This window comes from Phascolarctos cinereus, unplaced genomic scaffold (genome assembly GCF_003287225.1).
Source record: "Phascolarctos cinereus isolate Bilbo 61053 unplaced genomic scaffold, phaCin_HiC Scaffold_7;HRSCAF=346, whole genome shotgun sequence".
In the NCBI taxonomy this organism is placed as follows: Eukaryota; Metazoa; Chordata; class Mammalia; order Diprotodontia; family Phascolarctidae; genus Phascolarctos; species Phascolarctos cinereus.
Window position 1 is genome coordinate 122281599 of NW_027556180.1, and position 22930 is coordinate 122304528.

The 22930-nt window shown below is 35.5% G+C and overlaps 1 protein-coding gene across 11 annotated transcripts in view; it reads right to left on the reverse strand.

Annotated features, from left to right (window-relative positions):
- MYCBP2 (MYC binding protein 2) overlaps nucleotides 1–22930 on the reverse strand; it is a 224280-nt gene that overhangs the window by 106450 nt on the left and 94900 nt on the right. For all 11 annotated transcript variants that reach the window (XM_078147203.1, XM_020973272.2, XM_078147199.1 and 8 more), the window contains 4 exons: nucleotides 19694–19838; nucleotides 9940–10155; nucleotides 8400–8455; nucleotides 5601–5716 (listed from right to left, as the gene is read on the reverse strand). In XM_078147203.1, coding sequence (XP_078003329.1) covers nucleotides 5601–5716; nucleotides 8400–8455; nucleotides 9940–10155; nucleotides 19694–19838 — 533 coding nt within the window. The remainder of the gene's footprint in view (nucleotides 1–5600; nucleotides 5717–8399; nucleotides 8456–9939; nucleotides 10156–19693; nucleotides 19839–22930) is intronic.

Below are 22930 nucleotides of genomic sequence, written 5' to 3' on the forward strand. Positions count from 1 at the left end.
CAATGGCCCAGGTGAAAAGTGATAAAGATCTGAACAAAGGTGGTCATATACAGTGAGAGAAGGTGACATATTCAAGAGATGTTGCAAAGATAGAATGCACAAGACAGAATAAGAAGCAATGAAAGAAGGATGGGTTTCACAGGAAGAAAAATGATTTTTTTTTGTGAGGCAATTGGGGTTAAGTGACTTGCCCAGTGTCACATAGCTAGTGAGTGTTATGTGTCTGAGGCCAGATTTGAACTCAGGTCCTCCTGAATCCAGGGCCAGTGCTCTATCCTCTGCGCCACTTAGCTGCACTAAGAATAATGAATTTTGTCCTTATTTAGTTTGAGATGCCTACAGAACATCCAATTCAAAATGTGCACTAGGCAGTTGATGTGGGACTAGAGTTCACATGACAGACTAGAACTGGATTTCTGTATTTGGGAGTCATCTATAGAAATGCTAATTGAATCCGGGGGAGTTGATGAGGTCACCAAGAGGGAGAGTACAAAAGGAAATCAGAAGATGGCTCAAGACAGAACCATGGCGTATATCCACAAGTAGAGGGAGACATATGGATGATGATCCAACAAACGAAGACTGACTAGGTGGGTTTCAGAGCAGCAACAGTATCTAGGAGAGAGATGGTGGTCAACAATGTCAAATACTGCAAAGAGATTGAGAAAAGGCCAATAGAGGTATCAAGAAAGATGACTGGTAACAGTGGAGGAAGGCATTTCAGTTTAGTGATGAGGCTGAAGTACACACTGCATGAATCTGAAAAGTGAGTGATAAGATGAGAGGAAGTGGAGGGGATATATAGATAAGCTGTTTCTAAGAGCTGGACTGTGAAAGAGAGGAGAGATGAATGAATGAAAGAGCACTTATGAAATGCTCTACTATGGCCAAACCTGTGATAAGCACTGGGGATACAAACAGAAAAATCAAGACAACTTTTGAACTCAAGGAGCTCACATTATAATTGGGGGAGTCAACACATAAAAGAAACGTGAGCTGCAAGGCAGATGATAGGACTGAAGGTCCTTACGTTAGACAGAATCATAGGGTCAAGAGACAGCAAAGCACAGAGGCAGGGAAAATGGTAAATGCTGGAGGATCTGAAGAGGGAGTGGCATGCACAGAAAGACCTGGTGGCCTTCCATCTCACACCAAAGAATGGAATTATTGACTCCCAGGGGACGCCAAAGGGAAGCTCATTCCCAGTGGTGGTGGCTATTCCTGCCGCCCAAGTACCTGGGTGAGTTCTGTGATGGCCTGGGGCTGGGGAAGGGTATAAGCTGATAACTTGAGGGGATGAGCATTTTTTTTTAAGCATGAGAGGAAATATTATAGGAAACAGAATGAGCCTTAGAATGGGAAAGTTTGAATACTAGAGAAAATGAAGATGATTGTGGGGGCAATTTTTTAAAGACTATAGGAGAGGGGAAGACCACAGATATTAAGTAGAGGGGATAGTCTAAGCAAAGAGAAAATGGCTACCACTTCATTGGACACTGAAGAAAAGGAAGAGAGAATTGGAGATGATTTTAAGGGGTTATGAAATATAGAGAAGGACCTCATGGTGAATGGCAGTTATTCCTTTCAACTTGACCTAGTACATCATTATTTCTTTTAACCACTTTGTCACATTACTTACTCATACAGACTGAACATGAAATTCATATAGCTCCATAATAATTTTCATTATTGCCCTTTTTGTATACTGTATGTGTTAAAGTAATTTTTCCCCCTTAACCTAAGGGTGGAACTTTAAATTACACAGAATGATAGAATATAAGAGACAGAAAGATCAAAGGTCACTTAAACCAAATAATGAACTAAACAAGAATCTCTTCTTAAATATTTCCAACAAAAGATTATCCAGCCTGTGTTTGAAGATTATGCAATGATGAGAAACCTATAACCTCCTGATGCAGCTCCTTCCATATTTGGAAATCTCCAATTGTTAGAAAATTTCTCCTTACATCAATCTTGCTCTTTGCAGCTTCCATCTATTGAGGGAAATACTGAATTATGCTTGAAAATAAGAGGGTAGAAAATGTGATACAGTGGCAAAAAGGAAGAAGGGGCACTGAACACTTGGCACTAAGCAAAAGATAGAAAGCTTTTTCCTAAAAAAGGGATCTAGATGATGAGGCTTGAAAAAAGAAGCTGCTTATCCTCCAAGAATGAGGATGTGAATCCACAGGTACTGTCAGGTGAGACGAATAAGAATAAGAGGAAGAAGATATGAGTTATGATAGTTGGTGATTCCTTGCTGAAGGGTACAGAGGCTTTGCTACCTTGTAACAATAAAGAAATCTGTTGTCTTCCTAAAACATATCCAAGACATAATGGAGAATCTCCCAAGTCTTGCCAAACAGGATGACTGCTATCCATTTCTGGGCAAAAATGAAATTGTATGAATTATCTCTAAGGCATTGCTAAAGAGTATGGAGACTTGGGCATGAAACTAAAGACTATAGGAGTACAGGTGGTATTTTCATCATAGCAGCCAATTAAAGGTAAGAGCTTCAGAAGACAAACACATATGTGAGAAGTGAACAGCTGTTTAAGGCTATGGAATCTGAATAGAGGATTTGAATTTCTGAACCAAGGCATGACAAGCTCCCAGTTAATAATGGAGTACTCCTAACAGCAGTTGGGAAGAATATATTTGCTAGGAACCAGGAAAGTCAAATCAAAAGGGTTTTTAAATCAAAAGGGAATATAAACTATATGCCACATAAAGTAGTTACAACGTAAAAATGATAGCAGTAGATACTCAGGAGCTCAAAGAACACAAAAAATTGAGATTAAATCCATGGCTTCAGAAGTCTATATGTAAATGCACAAAATTATAAGCAAGGACGACTGGAGACCCTAAGGTAAGGAGGCAGAATTGACTTCATAAGTTATCCCTAAGATGTGATGGGATAAGAACTACAGAAAATGGCCCAGGAAAGGTATATAAATTTTATTCAAATGAAATAGCAGAGGAAGGTAGAGGAGCACTCTGTGTGTGTGTATAATTTATTTATTTAAAAGTTTTATTGATTCTTTTTGTTTTTACATCATAGTCATTTCCAGATATATACTTTTATGCTCAAACCTGTCTAATGAGTCTTCCATTTTGTAAGAAAGAAAGAAAACAAAAACCTTTAAACACTGGTAATACCCAGTTATAAATGCTATATTTTAATAAGTAAAATAAGGCACCCAGAACTGAATGTAACATATACTAAAGTCAAAGGTTATTGAATAAAAGAATTATTACCTTTCTGGTTCTGGAACTATGCTTTATTTAATGAAATCTAGGATAACAAGGTGCCTTAAGTAATAATGAGCTTCAAACCTTCAGACTTTTTCCTCCACAGAGCTGCTGTCTAGTCATCCCTCCTCTACACTGTAATCATGAAAATGATTTTCAGAAATCATAACTATAGCTTTATAGTTATCCCTACTAAATTTCATCTTATTTGATACGACTTATCATTCTAACTTGTCAGCAGAGTCTCCCAGTTTGTGTCATTTGCTCTATGAATCTATGGCAATAAGGACACAAAAAAGGAAGAGCTGCTGATTAACTGTATTTGATTAAAATAGAATTTGTTAACAAGTATTTATTAAGCATGTACAGTGTGTTGGGCACCCTGCTAACACCTGAAAACACACAGACAAAATAAAACAGTGCCTGTTATTAGGGATCTAACATTATACTGGAAACTTCACAAACACTTTTGGATGCTAAGTAACTTCCTGAGATCGTCTTTAATCTGTCAAGATCAGGCTGGAGTATAACACATCATTACCAATAGTTAATTAAATTTTTTTTGTATGAATTATAAAAAATGTGCTGGTATTTATTTCTTTTGTAGCCAAGACAGGTCCCAGCCCAAAGAAAGATAGTCAACTTGAGTGTATGGAGATGAATGTACACACACACACACATAAAATGTATGCATGTAGATGAGTGTGTTTACATATAAATGCAAGTATGTATCCATCTCTACTGGCATTCTAAAAGCAAATAAAGATTACCTTTTAGCTGATAACTGTTAACATTTATATAGCACTTTAAGGTTTGGAAAATTGATATCCTCGCAATTACACTGAGGTACTATCCCTATATCATAGATGAGGAAACTGAAGTAAAGGTAAGTGAGTCACCCGGGGACACACAACTAAGTGTCTTAAGACAGGACTTGAACTCAGGTCTTCCTAACACTGAGTCTAGCACTCTATCTATTTATTATACTAAGTAACTACCTTTATGACACGTAGCTGCCTTTGATATTTGAATACACTAAACCCAGAGAAGTAATCATTTTAAAGTTATTTTAGATGCATTTGATATTACTATAAGTTGTAATTACTTCTCTATATGGTACATCAAATTGCCTTTTAAATTCACATTGAGAGACATTCCCCAATTGATAAATAGTCAAAGGATATAAATAGGCAGCTTTCAAGAGCAGAAATCAAAGCTATCAATAGTCATGTAAAAAACACTCTAAATCACTACTCATAGAGAAATGCAAATGAAAACAACTCTGAGGTACCACTTCCTAGCTATCAGATTGGCTAACATGATAAAGTAAAAGACAAATGCTAGAGGAGATGTGAAGAAATTGAGACACTAATACACTGCTGGTAAAATTGTGAACTGGTCCAATTATTCTGAGAACAATTCGGAATATACTCAAAGAGTATAAAACTGTCCATACTCTTTGACCCAGCAATATCAATACTAGGTCTACACTCCAAGGAGACCAAGGGAAAGCAAAAAGGACCTATTTATATGAAAAAAAAATTGTAGAAGATATTTTTCTGGGACAAAAAACTGGAAATTGAAGGGATACTCATCAACTGAACAACTTGTGGTCTATCATTGTGACAGAATACTATTGTGCTATAAAAAATGAGCAGAATCATTTCAGACAAACTTGGGAAGACTCATATAAATTCATTTAAAGTGAAGTGAGCTGAACTAGGAGAATATTATATACATTAAAAGCAATATTGTAAAGATGATCAATTATGAAAAACTTAGCTATTCTGATCAAGACAATGAACCAAGATAAATCCGAAGGACTCATGATAAAAAATGCTATCCATCTCCAGAGAAAAAAGTGATGAACACTGAGTGAGGATTGAAGTATACTTTTTTTCACTTTATCTTTTTTGTGTGTGTGTGTGTGTGTGTGTTCTTTTTCTACAAGGCTAATATGGAAATATGTTTTGCAGGACTTCACATGTATAAGTGGTATTATATAGCTTTCCTTCTCAGGTGGTGGGGGAGGGAGAGAATTTAGAACTCAAAATCTTAGAAAAAAAAGAATTAAAATTTTTTAAAAATGCAATTGGTAAATACTGAATGAAGTAAATAAAAATATTTAAAATAAATTTACATTGAAAAAACAAACTACTCCGAGTTTTCTTCATTTCACTATTGGCTATTTCTGCTTATGCAGTAAATATACAGCATAATGCCTGAAGCAATATCTTTTCAAAATCTGTATATCAATAAAATCATTATACACCCTTACCCTGACTTGAAGTTACATGTCACACCCAAAATAGCCTCCCTACTTAGAAAAAAGAAGGGGGGGGAATACCTATTTCAATACTGTCAATAGTAACATGGATAGTATAGAGTCCAATGGCTCCTGGAGTCCAGTTTGCACAGTAAGTGCCATCATTGTTGACTCTGATCAACATATTTTCACTTGGTCTGAAAAGAAACAAAAGAAACAATGTAATACCTAACTTAATTAATATCAAACTAATTAACAGTTAATATATCACATACATAGTTTGGCAAATATTTAGAATGCTCCTTTTGGCTCATGTTTATAAATTCAGCTAGCCTTCAATGTAATTTTTCTGCTTCCAGTGCAGCCTTTATTTCCAATTCTTCTTCTTAACATCAACTAAAATAATCTCTTCTCAGCTTCTTACAATTCAACTGCATATTGAGGGTATATTAGCTACAAATGGTAAATTGTCCCTAACTCATACTACTAGTTATGTAACCACCTGAAGTTGTAATATCCTATTTATCCTTTATGTATTTAAAAATTAGTCCTTCAATCCATTATGATTTGGGAAGATTTTAAGACATAAAAAAACTTTTTGAACCACTATAATACACCTCCTCAATTTCCAATCATTTTTCAAACCATTGTATTGTGAATTCCAAATCCACCAGTCAATGACTCGATTCTCTTCAAGGTTACTATGGTTTCTCTTAATTCTAAAAATCTTCTGGTCTTTTCACAGTCCCTAACCATCTTGACTTCTCTGCTGGTTTTGACAGAGATGACCTTCCTTACCACCTATGTATGTATTTCTCTTTTGTTTTCCCTCACCTACTCTGATATTGCTCTATTCTAGTTCTTTTTTCTACCTGTCTGATACAAAGTCTTCTTTACTGGATCATCATCTGTAACCTGCTCCTTGACCACAGATATACCTCAAAGTTCTATCATGAGTCTTCATCTCTTTTCTCTCTATAACCTTTCTCAGCATTTTAAACTCAACATGTCCAAAACGGAACTTAATCTGTCTTTCTCTAAGCCTACTCCTCTTCTAAACTTCCCTATTTCTGTTGAAGATGATCATTGTTCCAATCACTCAGGTTCACTCCAGAATCATCCTTAGTTTTTCTCTTTTATCACTTCTAGTATTCAATCAGTTGCCAAATCTCATTGATTATACCTCCATACCCTTCTCTCAACTCACAAAACTTCCCACAGGTTCTCATTATTTCTCACCTAGAATATTACAATAGACTCTCAATTGGTTTTCATGCTTTCTTTCTCCTCTCAACTGTACCTTCTACATGAATACCAATAATCTTTCTAGAGCATGTTTAACCGCCCATGACACAGCTGTGCTCAGAAATCTTGAGCAGATCTCTATTAACAATAGAAATTAAATACAAACTTCTTCCACAAGACATTTAACAGCCTCCATATTATGGCTCAAATTTACTTTACTAGAGATATTTCATAATATGCCCCTTCCCATATGTTCCAGCCATACTTAACTACCTTTTCCCCAAAATCAGCATTATCTTTCTCACCATTTTCTCATTCATATATTGTAACCAAAACCTGGAATGCACTCCCTCCTCATTCTGACCTCTTAGAATCTCCACTTTCTTTTAAGGCTCAGATCAGGTGCCACACTTCTTATGCAATGCCCTTCCTGATCTTTTGCATTTCATCCTCAAAGTCTTCTCTTGTGCTCAAATACTCTCTCTGTCTTTTTTGCTTTTTTGCTTTTCTGATAAGGCAATTGGGGTTAAGTGACTTGCTCAGGGTCACACAGCTATTAAGTGTCAGTGTCTGAGGCCAGATTTGAACTCAGGTCCTCCTGACTCCAAGGCTGGAGCTCTATCCATTGTACCACCTAGTTACCCCTCAAATATTGTTGTGCTTATTTAATTTGAACATGTTTTATCCCTAGTAGAAACTAAGTTTCTTAGGAAGAGGTGCCTTTTTCATCTTTATATCTGCAGAGCCTAGCACAGTGTTTGTTCATAATATATGCTTAATAAATACTTGCTGAATTCAACTTAAAGTCACTAAAACATATATCTGCAACAGGGAGGGAACAAATTTAGACAACTTAGAATACACTTATGGTCACTGAAAACAAAATGCAGATATAAAGTTGTTTTTCACAAGATCAAAGCAGAACTTTGTTATGATTATTATTATTTTTTGATGAGACATAATGTCTATATGTGGAATGATATGCACATAGGAAAGTATCTTACCACACAGGAGGGTTTTAGCTTTACTATGGAAGTTTCACGAATGTATATCCTGAATCTGTACTTCTGCTGATTGCTTCTACACTTATAGACAATATTCCCCTAATCTAACTGCAGTCCCTTTAGTCTAGATTAGGGACTAAAAAAGATGCTTCTTCCATCTTTATGTTATAACCCTCCATTGGAAATGACAATTGGACTATCCCTTAGGACAATTCAAACCCCACATCATCCATCTTTTTCCTTAGTTATCAGTGGTAACTATGGTAATGAAATGGTAATGTTAAGTATGAATTTTATCTAGGATATGCTACTATTCTCTTTTTCTTACTAGGTCACTTCTCTAGGAGCAAAATATTGCATTTTGATTGTCTCAAACACCACGTTAGCACTCACTCATGGCTCTTCTCCCCTTCTTCCTATGTCTCAAAATTAGCTACCTTCCCTTCTAACATAGTTGATGCCACACAGGTTCAACTGTAAGCTCCTAGAGGCTGGGATTATATCTCCTCCCGTTGTCCTCCAGAGCATCCCACACAGTGTCTTATATTTGTATTTTCAAAGTGGAATTTGTTAACAGAAATTAAACTAATTGGTGGGGTGGGGAAAATATTTTTGATAATGCTAGCCTTACCTTTTAGGTGTTGGTGAAGCAAAACGCAACTCTTCAAAAGAATAGTTTTCATAAACCTATGAAAACAGATTAAAAAAAACCCTCTTAAAATCATTACAAATTTCCCTTAATAATTATCATCCTTCAAGGAGCAGTACAATTCCCATGGGAAACATTCTCCTACCTCTTCTGTCATGAAATATTTCTCTTCCTTTGAAGTTCTAATTATCTTACAGTCAATTCTCTTATAAGTCACTCAAGTAACAGCTTGAACACTCACCTGATTCATCAGACTTGCCTGAATGATCTTTATTTAAGACAAAAATCAAATCACCCAATGAAGACATTCAAAACAATGTCATAGGTTCTGGGATAACTCCAAATTCCAAAAATACTATGAGTGATGGAAACATCATTGGAATAAGGAGTAGCTACAGACTTCCGGGAAAACAGGTTATGAGGATGATGAATTTTTTCAGTCATGTTAATTTGTAACAAACAAAAGGTTCTGATACTTTTGTCTAATAAAACAAACAAGCAAACCTGTCAAATTACTTCACAGTCCCACTTCATATGGAACAAAGAGAAGAACTTGAAAACTTGGGGCCAAGTCATTGGGCAAATGTCACAAATAACCAATAAGAACTGTATATTCCTTAAAGAATTTTTTTCCCTGAAAATCTATATAAATGCAACACCACCATCATAAAAAAAACACCACTTTATCTTCATCCTGTACTCCTAATAACAGTAGCATAATCTTGTTTTTTTTCCTTCCTTGTTATTTTAGTATTTTGTTCAAATACATCCAAATATCTGTAACACAGACAACAATATCTCCATTCCTTAAAAGGAATGAGTTACTATAGTTGAAAAATTCACTAGCTGGATTCTAACTTTCTAGTAATGTTGAATCTCTCCAAATTTGACTAGGCTAATCTTCAGACAACAATCTGTCCATATGTGAGGCATTTCCAGGTGAATAGGGGCTGTCGGAATTTGTACACTCATGGCACAGCATTTAAAAACCTAGGATCATCTCCCCACCATGACATGAATCAGAATAGGACTTCTGTAGAGGACATTTAATCTTGTGGAAGATTAAAATTATATCAGCCAATTGCCAAGAATTTTTTAAGTGCTAACTAAGTGTGAAGTTCTGGGAATAAAAAGGTAAAAGTGAATCCCTGCCTAAAAGGAGTTTTCCTTTTAACAGGGAAGACCACTGCATGTGTATATAAATCTCTTAAGTATTTACAGACTATTTACAACATGAGTACTAAGTAGTTTTGGGAGGTGGAGCACTAGCCAGGGGCAGGGGAAAGGGTAAAAGGCTTCACGTTGAAAGTAGTACATGAGTTGGGTTTTGAAGGAAACCAGTGATTCCAAGAGATGGAGTTGAGGAGACGGTACATTTCATGGAGATGGAGGATGGCTTTGTGTGTGAGGAACAGCAACAGGGCCAGGGAAGAGAGACTGTCCTTAGGTAGTCACAGATTCAACATCATAGAAACGAGAAGAGAAAAAGGGGGTGAGAGTTTGTCAAATTAAAATCGATTACCTTCATCATAGTAATGGCAATATAACGAGCTTCCTTTACAATCATTGGTTCATAGGAAGCATCAAGTTTTGGTGATGCAAGCCCCCCAAAAGTCATATCAGGGCTCATGGAAGTAGCTGGTGCTGAAGGACTGCCTGGAATCCTTTGAAGCTTCTTCACTTGTTCTTGTTGCAAAGATGTTTTTTTCTGAGAAACAGGAACAGCCTTCACTTCCACCTACCACAATAAAGTACAATTAATTTCATAAATAAAAATGTGAAATGGTTATTCTGTAATCATATATGAAGTACCAAAGTATACAGCAATCTTGCAATAACATGATCTATATTATGACTAGTGCATCCTAGACCCCTTCCAAGAGAACTCAGTCACAAGAACTATCAGTTATTATTTCACCTATAACATAGTTCTACTGCATAGACCATGAATGTGGTCAAATACTGAGATTTCCATATACTGAGAAAAATTAATTGATCATTTAATGTGATACATAAAGCCAAAATCAAATAAAGTCAAAAAATTTATAATAAATACTAAGGAAAAACATTGAGTATTATATGAACAAAAGGATGTGTTATGGTGGAAAGAGCACCAGATTTGGAATTTGAAGACTTGAGTTTGAGGCCTACCATGGTCATTTACATGGTTGAGGTCCTTAGACCTTGAGGAAGTCACCAATTTCTCTGAACTTCAGTTTTCCCATCTTTATGATGCAGATAATATCCCACAAAGCTGTTGTGAGGAAAGTGTTCTGTATACTTCCAGTGTTATCTAATTGTGAGCGATCTATACAATGAAGGAGTTGAACTTGATAATGTCTTTAAGATTTGTTGTTTTTCTCCCCTGAACTTAAATGTCAAAATGAGCAATTTCCTAAGTGTAGAACAGAAAAAAAGGATTGTGCATGTAACCAGCAATCTTTCTCTATGGAGAAATTGCTTTTTATTTTATGTATGTGATCAATTCAATATTTAATTTTCAAAGCTGTCCTGCTAGTCTGCATGTTCTTCTGGACTTCTTTTTGTTTTCTTCTGTGCATTTGTCGGATGGGAGGGTAGATCAGCAAATTGGCTATTGCCATAAGGAATGAAATGATTCTACTCTTCAAGGGGTCAGAGGGAATTCTCAGTGATACATGACTCCTGGAAGGTAAATGAATAACTAATAGTTTGTGGAGAAACAGAAAAAAATTCATTTTGCAAAGAAAAGATATTTATGTACACTGAACTTCCAGAAATCATATACACTTTATTTATGCTTAAAGATGCACTGTTATGTAAAGTTTTGTTTTGCATAGTAAATAAAAATTCTTCCATTGTACAAAGTTTGTACAAAAGAGGAGATTCTTATAGTAATGAAACTTTTAATGTGTTTACTCATATCTGTACCATGGACTACTTCAATGGAAACTTTTTGCATTCTTGCGATTAATTCCTATAACTAACATGAAATTCAGAGTTTCATACATCATTATAAAGAGGGCATTTTGCTTATGAAAAGTGACAGTCGACTCTTTTCAACAAAGAATGGACATTAGCAGTTCATATCTAAAAACAGTATAGTGTTACTTGTCAAATACATGAAACACATCTAAAGGCTCGAATGACCCAAATTGAGCTTATAAATAATATTACTTCATTTTACTGAAATTTTTCTTTTATAACTGCCAGCAATGAAATTCATTAGTGAAAAGTCCTATGGATTTATATTTTTTTAGTAAGATGTCTTAGGGTTTCTTCTTTAGAAAGTAGCCTTTTAGTTTTCTGCAAATTAGTGGCTTATAACTACTAAGAGCTTTGATTATTAGTTATGTCATTTTGGATTGTTTGAAGCCCATGTTTAGCACTATTTTGTTTATAAGTTGAGTATTTCCTGATGTCATGAGTGTTAGTTCTTTTAAATCTGTTCATACTGATCCTTTAATTTGTTAGCTTTAAAATTATCTTCAGTTTTATGTTAACAGTACTCCAGACATGATAAAATTAATGTTTTTGTAAAGATGTCTAATTCTATAAAAATGCAATTTATAATTAATCTATATCATCTTAGGAAAAAATGCCTTATTGATCTTTCTTGTCCTCATCTCTTCTCCCTACCTCCCTCTCCTCTCTCTTTGAGACCTTATTGTTATTCCTCTTCTTATCACCACCCCTACATCCAATTTAAAAATAAAACCTGTGTAAGATATAATTATTCAAAAAGAATTCTGACATTTGCTAAGCCCAAAAACTTATGTTTCATTTTGTGCCTTGAATCCATCACCTTCTTGGCAGATTTGTCATCAGTCCTCTGGAACTGCAACTGGTCAGTGCACTGATCAGGATTTTTAAGTCTTTTGAAGTTCTTTTTCTTTTTAATTTAGTTGTTATTGTATAATTTTTTTTCCTGGATCTATGAATAAACTCATATACATTTTCTCAGGTTTATCTGCAACTATTCCTTTTCTCAATTTTTATGGTAAAATGATATTCTATTCTATTAATATAACAATTTATTTGCACTCCCAATTAATAGATACTCAGTTTCCATTTCTTTACTATGACAAAAAGCTGCTATAAACATTTGTGTACATATGAGTCCTTCTTGATTATTTTCATGTGATGCTGCCTCAACTGTGGACATATTCTTCAGTCTCCTTCCACTGGAACTACCTGATTTTGCTCTAAATTCACTGAAAAATGAGTTCTTGCCTTAGCTTGCCAGGAAACACATCACTTCACGTGCTCCCCTGGTCCCCTTCCTATAATAGCTCCTTTTTATATGTAGTCTTCCCCACCAAAGAATGTAACCTTGTCTTCACTTATTTGTATTTGTAACTCTAGTGCTTAGCACAGTGCCTGGAACAAAGGAAGCAGTTGATCAATTCTTTGTCATACATTAATTCATTTTCTTCTTTCTTTGATCTCTTTGGAGCTCAGTAATTGTATTATTGGGTCAAAAGGTATATAATACTTTGTGACTTTAAGGACATAGTTCCAAATTACTTTCTAGAATGGCTGTACCATTTCATTAGTATACCTACTTTCCCAGGGACCCTCTTATTACTTGTCATTTACCATTTTTGTCACATTTGCCAATCTGAGAGACGTGATACGGAACCTCATATTGTTTTAATTTGCATTTCTCTAATAATTATTGTTTTGAAGTTTTTTTTCATAAAGTCATTGACATATTGGATTTATTTCTTTGAAAATTGCCTATTCATATCCTTTGACCAAACATTTATATGATGAGGAATGGCTCTGATTTTCATAAAATTAAATCAGGCCCTTAAATATTTTGGATACAAGACCTTTATCAGAAAAACTCTGCCAAGTTTTGTTCTCCCCTCAACTATTTCCTTTCTAAACTTAATTGCAGTGGTCTTATTTGCACAGTAAAAAATTTAATTTTATGTAATCAAAACTGTTCATGTTGTCTAGAGCTCTTTCTCTATTAAATGGGAAAGAGATTTCCTTCCTTGCTTCTCTAATTAGTTTACGATGTGACCTTTTAAATTTAACCCCTATATCCATTTGACACTTATTGGGATATATGATATGAGATGTTGGTATAAACTTGATTTTCAGTTTTTCCAAAAGTTTTTTTTTTCAAATAGTGAGACTTCATTGCAGTAGCTGAGGTCTTTGGGTTTATAAAAAAAAATAAAACAAAATGCACAACAGCAGCAAAAAAACCAGAACAAAACAAAAACAAAACCTAAAACTCAAATTACATTATAATGTTCATTTGCTTCTATAAGTTGTGCACCTCAACAACAATAATTAACCTCTGTACCTGTACAGACTACACTCTGCACCTTATGATTTTGATGATTTTTGGTTCTTAGTATGAGATATGATATTACTAGCCCCTCTCTCTTTCTCTTTTGAAAAGTATTTCCTTTGAGATTCTTGATATTTTGTTTTTCCATATGAATTCTGTTATTATTTTTCTGGCTCTCCAAAATAATTCTTTGGTAGTTTAAATAGTATGTGAATTTGAATTTTGAATATAATTTGAATAAATAAATTAATTTGGTAATATGGTCATTATATTAGTATGGACTATCCATGAGCAATGTATATCTTTTCCAATTTCTTAGGTCTATATTTCTCTATATGGAGTGTTCTGTAGCTGTATTCAGGGAGTTGCTATATGTCAAAAACAGACAGACTCCAAAATATTTTATAATTCTACAGTTATTTTAAATGCACATTTTTTTTCTATTGCATTCTGCTGGGTTTTGCAGTCTACCTTTGGGATAGTTAATTTGTGGATTTTATGTCCTGCAACTTTGCTATAGTCATTGTTTTGATTAATATTACAGTTGACTCTTGTGGATTTTCTAGATAGATGTGTTTTAATATTTCTGCTTTTCTGCATTTGCTTGTGACCCCTTGCATGCCTCAATACAAGATCGATTTTAGTAAAGATATTATGCAAAGCTGAGAAATATGTAAACTCTTTTCTGTTCCTTTTTTAAAAATTACTGCCATTTTCATGTTTATATTTTTGTTAGATTTGTCTAAGTCTGAAAGTAAAACACTTCATCCCTCTCCCTCAACTCTTTACAAAGTAGCTGGTGATGAGAGATGACTATACTCAATACCAGTGATAAATAATTGAAGCTATCCATTTGTTTCACTATACCTCTCCTTTTCTTCTTGTCCCATCCCAGACCACAGGTTTTTACTCATGCTTTTCCCTTTCCTTTTAACTGCTCCATCACGTTCCACCTTACATAACCAAAGTTTGTTTATTTATTCATCCATCCATCTATCTATCTATCTATCACTGTAACTGCTCCCTCTGAAACACAGCCCTCCTTCTTAATATCCCCTCTCTTCTCACATGGTCTTCATCGATTTCCCTATTAAGTGTAATTCATTTCTATACCAAACTCTGTGTGTGTGTGTGTGTTTTCATTTTTTCTTTTGTCTGGTTCAGGTTAAAGTGAACTTCATGGGGAAATGATTCCCCACTCTTCCCTGCATGTTTGTATACTCTTCATCTCATGCAGCTCCTATGTAGTAAATTCTAACTTCTTTCTTCTTTCCTCCCCAGTATTAAGAGCATAAAAATGCAATAAAACTATCCTCAGGCCCAAAATTTATCTTATATAATTCCTTCTATGATCCTTGAAGACATGAGGGTTCTGAAAGTACATTTGTTTCTCCTCCTTGTATTAGAATGCAAATAAACTATCATCATATAGTACCTCCCATTTAATCAAATGTATTTATTTTTCTATTCTCTGCATTTTTATTTCAAAGTTTCTTTTCACAACTCTTGTCTTTTCATTGAGAATGCTTAGAAGTGCATCATTTTTTATCAAAGCTTTTGCTAGATAAGTTATATCTAGTTATAAGCCTTTATCTCTGCCTTTTAAAATACTATAATCCAGGAATTCTCTCCTTTATATTGGCCTAGTTACCAAGGCTTATAGATCCTTGGAATTGAATTCTTTCTGTTTGGTTGCCTACGGAATTTTTTTCTTTGATCTGGAACACTGTTGTTGGAGTTTCCATTTAGGGTTTCCTTCAGCAGCTGACAGGAGAATTCATTCTATGTTCACTTTTCCTTGGGATTTTAGTAGATTTTGGAAATTTTCATTTATGATTCCTTGAAATACAGTATCCAGGATTTTTTTTTCCACTATGATTTTCAGATAGAACAATGATTCTTACATGATATCTCCTTGACCTGTTTTCTAGGTCAATTGTTTTTGATATCTTATATTTTCATATATTTTTTCTGTTCCTCTCCACAAACCCCATACACATTGAGGCTAGATGGTACAACTTGTAAGAATGCTGGACTTGGGAGTCAGGAACACCTGAGTTCAAATTTCACCAATGACACTTAGTAGCTATCTGATCCTGGCAAATCACTTAACTTCTTTCAGAAATAGTTTCCTTATCTGTAAAATGGGGATAATAAAGCACCTACTTCACAGAGTTGTTTTGAGGATCAAATGAGATAACATATATATAGTACTTTGCACACCTTAAAGCACTATATGACGTTATGATATTATACTTTTCTATCATATTACATGTTAATATTTCCTGTTTCATGGAGTCATTGCTTTCGGTTTCGTCCATTCTAATTTCCATGGAATCTTATTCCTGGATAAGATTTACAACCTACTATACTCTGTGGGATTAGAAAACATGGTGGTGTAGGAGAAAGAAATATGGCTGAGTTCTCTTCCAAGAAAGATCAAGAAAGGGCATCAGAATAAGCAATAACCAAGAAATCTGACTAAATACTACAGTGTATCATTTTTCCAGCCCCAAATTATGAATTCAGCCTAGACAATTCAATGTGTAGACCGCCTTTAGAATAGGGCTATAGGGACAGGGCTGTGTCTCTGTAACGCTGACCTAGAGCAAGATCCCAGAATCAGCTTGTAGTGGCATACCAGGGGTTGGTCTGCAGCTGTCTATTCTAAAGCAGGATTTGAGATTTAATGCAAGGAGTAGGAATGTACCTGTATTTTTCTGATCCCAGAGTTGAATATTAGATTCAGCCTGCTGACTGGAACAGATGTGGGGTACACACAGGCAGTTTCTCTAACTCCAGGGCTGGATCATGACAAAGGCAGGGACTGTGGACCAGCAGGCAGCCTACATAGCTTTGTTACTTTGAAGCTATAATGGCTTGCCAGCCATATGACAGGGGTTTGGGCCAGCAACTGTTTCCTAGAGTATCAATCAAGGTTAAGATTATATAGTTGTATTACCCAGATCTAAGCTCAGAATAAATGAGCAGTATCAGTACATATCTCAAATCATTTATTTGGGATTGCTGAAAGTCTGCAGCTCCCTGGCTTAAGCTGCCCCTGAAATCTTTGAAGAACACAGCACTCAATACTCAGAGAACACAAGACCAGAGTCCCAGATAATAGAGACCCAGGAATGTATATGGCCCTAGCATTCCATCTAGAAGTGAGAAAAGCCTGGACCTAATGCAAAGTCCTAATTCAGGAAATAAGCTTGGATATTCTGATGATAAAGATATTATAGAGAGAAAAATTCCTAAGATAAAGACCCAGGAAAAAGGAAAAATGCTAAGATATTTACAGGCGAATGCTCAAAAAAAATAAAAGTCTGGACACAAGGTCAACTAGAAATCTGGAAAGAAATGAAACAAGAGAAATAATAAAAGAAAAGTAGGAAGGCAGTATCAGATCTGAAACTAGGTAAGCCAGTAATCATCAATTAATTAATTGTTGAGAGAGAGAAACAGAGAGGGAGGGAGGGAGAGAGAAATTGGTCAGTGGAACAGATTAGATATACAACATACAAATGCAAATAAACTTAGAAGCCTAGCATTTGATAAATCTAAGCATTCCAGTTAGTGGATATGGTCTCATTTGATTCAACAAATACTATTGGGAAAACTAGAAAACAACCTGGCAAACATTGGGTTTAGGCCAGCACCTTATAACATATGTCATAATAATCTTCAAATGGATAAATGACAAATATAAAAGGTCATGTCACAAAAAGATTAGATAACAAGGAAGAAATTTCCTTTTGGACCTGTGGATGGGGAAAAATTCTTGACCAAGTAAAAGAGATATAACCATAAAAAATAAAATGAACAATTTTGATTACACAAAATTAAAAAGTTTTTTTTGCTCAAACAAAATCAATGCAATTAAAATTAGAAAGAAAAGTGGTCACAGAAAAAAAGATCTTTGTAGGGAGTTTCTATAATAAAGATCTCATTTCCAAGATATATAGCAATTGATTCATCTTTCAAGGAATAACAGTCATGGTCAAATGATATGAACAAGTACTTTCAAAACAGAACCTCCAAGCTGTCAACATTCATTTGAAAAATGCTCCAAATCGCTAATAAATAGACAAATACAAATTAAAGTCTTAAGTTCCATTTCACACCCATCAAATTGGCAAAGATGATTAAAAAAAGAGGAGGCTATGGGAAGAGAGATTATATAATATGGAGCTCTGAATTGGACTAGCCATTCTAGAAAGGATTTGGGGAAAATGCCTAAAGTACCTTTTAGTCACTAAACTGCAATCTATCCTTTGACCTAGTGATACTACTTACAATGCCTATATACTAAGGAGAGCAAAGAAAAAAGTATAGGGACCCACATATATAAAAATATTTATTATAATTATTTTGGTAGTGGCAGAGCACTGAAAACTAAGGGAATGCCCATGAATTAGAGTGGTTGAAGAAATTATGGTATATGACTAAGAGAATATTACTGTGCCATAAAAAATGAAGAAAAAGATGGTTTCAGAGAAGCTTAGGAAGACATATATAAACTGATATAATGTGAAGTGATCAGAACCAGGAAAAGAATTTATAAATAATAACATTGTAAAGAAATAATAACCTTGAAAGACTTAAGCCTGACCAATGCAATGACCTACCATGATTGCAGAGATCCTATAATAAAGCATGACACCTACCTGCAGATAGAGGGGTGATAGACTCAAGATGCATACTGAATTGCATTTCTGGACATGGACAATGTAGGAATTTGTTTTGCTTGACTATGTGTATTTATTACAAGGATTTGTTTTTCTTTTCCAATGCCAGGAGTGGAGAAGAACAGAAAATAAATTCTTGTTGAATTAAAAAGAATGAAATTAAAAAAATAAAATGGTGGTAGTAGTAGATGTATTGCCTACTTTACAGAGCTTTTAGAAGAATAAACAAGGAAATAGATGAAAGAAGTGCTTTATAAATGGCCACCACTATTATCAGGCCAAAAAAACCCCCAAAATTTCCTTGGATTCTTTCTTTCCTAGATATTATATAAAATTATGTTTTGCATCTCTTGCTTCATTTCTTCCAGGTACTCTTGTAGTCCTTATAGCCAGGCTATTTGTTCCCTCTAAGGTTCCATATGCATCTGTAGCAGTTTCTCTCTTTCTGTGTTTTTCTCTTGGGTTTTCCTCTATCCCTATTATCTCTTAATTGTCTTCATTATTTCCTTCTGTTGACATATCTCAGACCTCAGTTGATGGCTTGGGGCTTTGTCTTTAGGTCAGACTCTGTTTTCTTCCATACTTTTGGATAGTGTTGGTGGGCCCTGTTTGGTCCCACATATTGTGACTAACACTGCCCAACTTCTACAGAAATTACTGAGTGCCAGCTGGATAAAGATGGACCCTTTCTTGTATTCTTCTTGTATAATCCTGTATCTAAAGTTGGCATTGTGGCTCCAACCAACTGCTGTTGATTTTGTTGGTAGAAAGCCTCTTACAAGATTCCAGGGGCTCTTCTGGCTCTTTTTCCCTCTGTTGCTTAGGTGTGGGTTATTTAAGTAGTGGTCTGCTCTGTCCCAGGCTGTAGTTCAGATGCAAGCTGCCTGGGCTCTGGGTTTGGCATGGGCTGCCTGATAAGATGCTGATCTGTCCCGGCCCTCTGTTATGGTTCAAAGAGGGGCTGCCTGGGCATTGGTCTAGTCCTGTTTCCTGTTATGAGTCCAGGCTCCTTGACCATGCTTTGTGCAGGTTTCTGGAAAACTTTTTGAGCAGTCCTAGACTTGCTAGAGGAGCTTATGTATTGGTTTCATTTATCATTGTTCCTTCTGGTGCATTTTGAGGACTTCACTGAGGATGTTTGTGGGGGATCTGGGCTCTTCTGGTTCTAAATATGCCAACTGTCTTTCCAAATCCCTCCCCACTGATGATTTTGAAGGTCATTTGAACTTAAAATTTTGATGACCTACAGTAGACAATTAAAAAGTACTAATTAATTTACTTTAATTAAAAATAATTACCTTCATATTAGGAACATGAACCACATCACCATACTGATCCTTTGTTTGAACAGTAATTGTAGTAGGCCAACCACAACGGATATCATCTTTATTGAGAATCAATGATGTTTTCTGAGGATCAGCATAAGAATCTGGCTGAAGCCACCTATAGTATTAAAATTGTATACATTTAATGACTTACATTGCAATTTAAGTTAGATATATTAAATATGCAAAATGAAGCAATGTCAATATTGTAAATCAATTTTAGTCACAACTAGGATTCACTAAATATCCTTGCCATGTCTACTACCTGAAAAAAAAATCCACAGACAGTCCCAAAGTATAGGAATACAGTTTGAGAAAATTTAAAAAAATAAAGATGATAATTATGAAAGTCAATAAAGTTTTTTTTAATGACTACTATATTACAGCATTGGCTCAATTTTTTTGGATAGTCTGAGGACTTGATTTCTGAGACAATTTACAATCACCAAGTGCAACGCTGCTTTGTCAGCTAGAAGACCATGGCAAAAAAAAAAAAGCCTTAATCAATACTTTATTTTCCACTCAGTTTTTAATTCCTGGCAGTCAGTCTTCCAAGCCAGCCAAACAAAGGAAACTGCTCTCTTAAAGCCAGCTCCTCTACTTTTAGCCTGGATCTCCTTCTCTCCCATATCCTTTAGGAGATTGTCCCCACAATCAGTTTCACTTTAGTATTCAATCTCTCCTTATTTACTGGTTCATTCTCTTCTATCTACAAGTAGGGCCAAATCTCTTTCACTGTAAAAAATTCCCTCACTTGGCTCTATGATCCCCTAAAGATATCAATTCTATATTTCCCCTCCCTTTCCCAGCCAAACTCCCAGAAAAAAGTTGTCAATGTAACATTTCACTCACTTTTCAAGTTTTTTCAATCTAGTTTTTCACCTCAACAACTAACTCTTAACTGCAATCTTCAAAGTTATAATGATCTCTTAATTGTGAGACCTGTAGCCTTTTCTCAATGTTTATCCTTCTTCAGTTCTCTGTAGCATTTGATACTGTTAACCACTGTCTCCATCCTGAATACTGTATCTTTTACTGCTCAGTCTTAGTTCTACTTATCTCCATCTCCTTCTCAATCTACCTTTCCGCTTCTCCCAAAGGTGTGTGTATCCCAGAGTACTATCATGAGCCCACTACTCTTCTTTTTTTACATGCTTTCTCTTGGCAATCTCATCAGCTCACGTATACTCATATTATCATTACTACACAGGGGATTCCCAGATCCACACGTTCTGCCCTAGTATCTCTCCTGAACTTTAATCCTACATCACATTAAACAGGATGCTCCATAGGTCTCTCAAACTCAATACAACCAAAATAAAATTCACTACCTTTTTCTCCAAATGCATTTCCTTTCAGAAGTTTCTTCCTTCCTTCCTTCCTTTCCTTTCTCATTCCAATCCTTCCAGTCACCCAGGTTTAGAATCTCAGAGTAATCTTTCACCCTTGTTCTCCTTTATTCTTCATATATAACTAGTTAACAAATCTATCTCTTGTCTTTGCATCCTCATTGTGACTTACAAGAACACCACCTTATCTCAGGCCCTAATCAATCAATCAACCAATCAATCAATCAATAAGCACTTATTAAGTATCCATTATATACTAGGTTCCAGAAACACAAAGTCAAAAAATAAAACAATCCACATACACAGGAGCTTACATTCTAATGGGGACAACAAGTAAGATATAAGCAGATACAGGATACAGAGAAATAAATAAAAATACACAGTAGATAAATATAAACTAGGGAGGGAGGATACCAACAGTTGGGAGGATCAGAACAGGTTTCTTGTAGAAGGCTGAGTTGCCTTTGGAGGGAAGTAGAGAATTCTATGATGTGGAGATAAGGAGGGATCCATTCCAAGCATGGGGGATAGCAAGTACAAAGGCATGGAGATTGGGGATGGAATACTATGTGTGAGGAACTGAGATATTGCCAGTTTGTTTTGATTGCGGAGCTGGAGAGGGGAAGTAATGTCCAAAGAAGCCAGAAAGTAAGTTGTGCCTAGGTTTGAAGGGCTTAAAAAGCTAAGCAGAGGAGTTTTTATTTTATCATATGGACAATAAGGAAACAATAAGAGTTTTTTGAGTAGGGGAGCCACTTGGTCAAATCTGTACTTAAGGAAAATAAGTTTAACAGCTGATTGCAGGATGGACTGAAGAATACAGAGACTTGAATCAGGGAGACCAATACAATAGCCTAGATGAGTGCCTGAACAAAGCTGTGGGTGGGGAGAAGATGTAAGAGATGCTGTTGGGGCAGAAACAGCAAGATGTGGTAACTGATTAGATATAATGGAGAAGGAAAAATATGGCCTAATTGGTCTTTCTACCTCAAGTCTCCCCCTTCTCTAATTCATCCCTTACACAGCTGCCGAAAGTGATATTCCTAAAATAGAGGGCAAACCATTTCATTCTTCTTCTTCTCAATAAACTGTGGGGGCTTCCTAGTATCTAAGGTTAAGTCCTCCATTTGGCATTTAAAACACTTCATAATCTATCTCTAGCCAATTTTTCCTTCCTTCCTTCCTTCCTTCCTTCCTTCCTTCCTTCCTTCCTTCCTTCTTCCTTCCTTCCTTCCTTCCTTCCTTCCTTCCTCTCTCCAGCTAGGCAATAGGGTTCAGTGACTTGCCCACGTTCACACTCAGGTCCTCCTGACTCCAGGGTCATTGCTTTATCCACTGCACCACCTAGCTGCCCCTCTAACTTACTTTTTTTACCCTTATGAGACATTACTTGCCTTCATGTACTACTCAATAATCTAGCCAAGGCTACGCCTTCTTGCTGTTCTTCACATGTGACATTGCATCTCCTATTTCCCTGCTGTTGTACTTCTTCCACCTCTTTAAATTCCTATTTTCCTTCAAAATATGCTTGAGTGGCACCTACTACATGAGGCCTTTCCTAATCCCCTTAGATGCTAGCCTTCCCCCGAAATTACCTTTATTTTGTAAAAGACAATCTTATTCTTCAATTCCTTAGTACTTAGCACAATGCTTAGCACATATTAAATGCTTAATAAATTGCTTTTCCTTCATTTTGTGAAAACTCATATGTACGAATACTGTCACTCCTAAGAGGGTGCAAGCTCCTAGTGTCATATCAAACCATATCAGTATACTTTATAGAGCTTGACAAAATAATAACAATTATCAAAAGTAGGAGTGAAGAGGAAATGGTACTTATAGACTTCAAATTATATTGTAA